The sequence below is a fragment of the Atta colombica genome, unplaced genomic scaffold (genome assembly GCF_001594045.1).
Source record: "Atta colombica isolate Treedump-2 unplaced genomic scaffold, Acol1.0 scaffold12, whole genome shotgun sequence".
Classification (NCBI taxonomy): domain Eukaryota; kingdom Metazoa; phylum Arthropoda; class Insecta; order Hymenoptera; family Formicidae; genus Atta; species Atta colombica.
In genome coordinates, this window is record NW_017259206.1 from 6,793,390 (window position 1) to 6,795,816 (window position 2,427).

Sequence of the window (2,427 nt, forward strand, 5' to 3'; positions counted from 1 at the left end):
CGTTATTTTAGTTGCAAATAAATGATATATCATATATATGTATTGTATATATGTATCGTATATATGTATTGTATATACAATATTATATACAATATTATATACATTTATTATTATATTATAATATATTATAATATATACAATGTGCCTCAGAATACGAAGAGGAAGAGAAATTAATCTTATCGATTGTTTTTATTCCTTTATTAATTACTACACGCCACACTATTCTTGGAATGATAATAAATATATCGTATATACAATACAATTAATTTATTGTATTGTATTATATGGTATTTATTGTATTGTTTATACGATATAATATTTATTATCATTCCAAGAATAGTGTGCTGTAAAGTAATCAATAAAGGGACAAAAACGGTCAATAAGCTTGACTACCCTTCCCCTTCGATATTCGTATTCCGAGACACGTTTCTATTGGCGGACACGAGGCAATCGCTCGAGACCTCGTGCGAGCTCCTCGATTCTCGAATCCTGCGAGTTCTGACGTCGAATGGCGACGGCAAGGCTGCTAACACGACGGACGGTGGCCAGCAAGTTCAGATCTCAAACCGTCCGAAAAAGTTAAACGGAACGTATCGCGGAGTAGTGGAGGCTCCGGGAATGAGCTTGTGACATATTCCGAGGCCTGGGGATCAATTGCGGAGTAGTCGTAGCGAGCTCCTACGGTCTCTCGACGACGGTGCATACGGGAGGCGCGTTGGCGGTGCCGTTAATTATGTGAAAGAGATAAGGAGTATTGCCTTGGTGCGGCAAAGGTGGGACACGTATCCCTCACGTCGCATCATGTTTCATCACGAATACGAGAAACGGCTGCTGAAGCCGATGAGCACGGACATCTCGACGGTGACGGGCACAGCGACGTTGTCTAGCACCACTGTTGCCACTTACTCTCCCATCTACTTCTCACCCACGAAGACGGCGTACAACAACAGCTACGACCGCTTCATACCTACCCGTTCAGGTAATAACTGGCAAACGACGTTTTCTATGATTAGCGAGAATGGCCGGGGCGGCCTGGTGGCGAAGAAGACACGAGAGAATGGCGAGGGTAGCCGTGACGGTATCGCCTATTCCTGTCTATTGAAGAACGAGCTACTCGGAGCAAGCATAGAGGACGTAAAGGGCCAATGCGAAGAACGCAGGGTACTCTCGCCATTAGTCACTAAGAACCTCTTCAAGTACACCACTCCCACCAAGGATCGGACCCTGCTGGATCAAAGTTCACCATACTCCTTATCACCACTTAGTGCCAAGAGTCAAAAATTATTGAGATCTCCCAGAAAGGCTACTAGGAAGATATCAAGAATACCCTTCAAAGTACTAGATGCTCCGGAGTTGCAGGACGACTTCTATCTGAATCTGGTCGACTGGTCCTCTCAGAATGTTCTTAGCGTTGGCCTAGGAAGTTGCGTTTATTTGTGGTCAGCGTGTACCAGCCAGGTGACGAGACTCTGCGATCTGTCCAGCGATGGCAACAGTGTCACTTCGGTCGCCTGGAACGAGCGTGGCAATCTGGTGGCGGTAGGTACGCATATGGGCTATATACAGGTCTGGGATGTAGCAGTGAACAAGCAGGTGAGTAAGCTACAGGGCCATAGCGCCCGAGTGGGAGCCCTGGCATGGAACGGAGAGGTTCTCTCATCTGGCAGCAGGGATCGGTTGATACTGCAGAGAGACGTGAGGACGCCATGTATTGTCGGCGAACGGCGACTTGGTGCCCATCGGCAGGAGGTGTGTGGCCTCAAGTGGTCACCGGACAATCAGTACTTGGCATCTGGCGGCAATGACAATCGACTCTACGTATGGAATTTACACTCCCTCTCACCCATCCAGACATACACCGAACACCTGGCGGCGGTGAAAGCGATTGCCTGGTCACCGCATCATCATGGCCTGCTGGCGTCCGGTGGCGGCACCGCCGACCGTTGTATTCGCTTCTGGAATACGCTGACCGGTCAACCGATGCAATGTGTCGACACCGGCTCACAGGTCTGCAACTTAGCGTGGAGCAAGCACAGCTCTGAGTTAGTCAGCACGCACGGTTACTCGCAGAATCAGATTCTCGTGTGGAAATACCCGAGCCTCACGCAAGTGGCCAAGCTCACCGGGCACTCGTATCGGGTGCTCTACCTGGCGATGTCGCCCGATGGCGAGGCGATTGTTACCGGGGCGGGCGACGAGACTCTGCGCTTCTGGAATGTATTCAGTAAGGCCCGCAGTCAGAAAGAAAACAAGTCTGTTCTGAATCTATTCACGAGTATCCGATAAATGGATTGCACTGGTCATCGTGGTAGAGTCTCGCGAAACGTCTTTTATTATGAATTTTGTACATATGCATACACACTCTATCTATCGTCATAAATACATTATCGTAGAGTATTCTAAAAGAATTATATATACATATATATA

General features: G+C 47.5%; 1 protein-coding gene across 1 annotated transcript; it reads left to right on the plus strand.

Moving 5' to 3' along the window:
• The first annotated feature begins 457 nt into the window (after positions 1-457).
• LOC108694302 (fizzy-related protein homolog) lies at positions 458-2,354 on the plus strand. The gene has a single exon (XM_018203708.1). The coding sequence runs from the start codon at positions 802-804 to the stop codon at positions 2,284-2,286; it is 1,485 nt and encodes a 494-aa protein (XP_018059197.1). The 5' UTR covers positions 458-801; the 3' UTR covers positions 2,287-2,354.
• The last annotated feature ends 73 nt before the right edge of the window (positions 2,355-2,427 follow it).

Coding starts and splice junctions, on each gene's coding strand:
- LOC108694302 (XM_018203708.1), top strand. CDS start 802: ATGTTTCATCACGAATACGAGAAACGGCTGCTGAAGCCGATGAGCACG.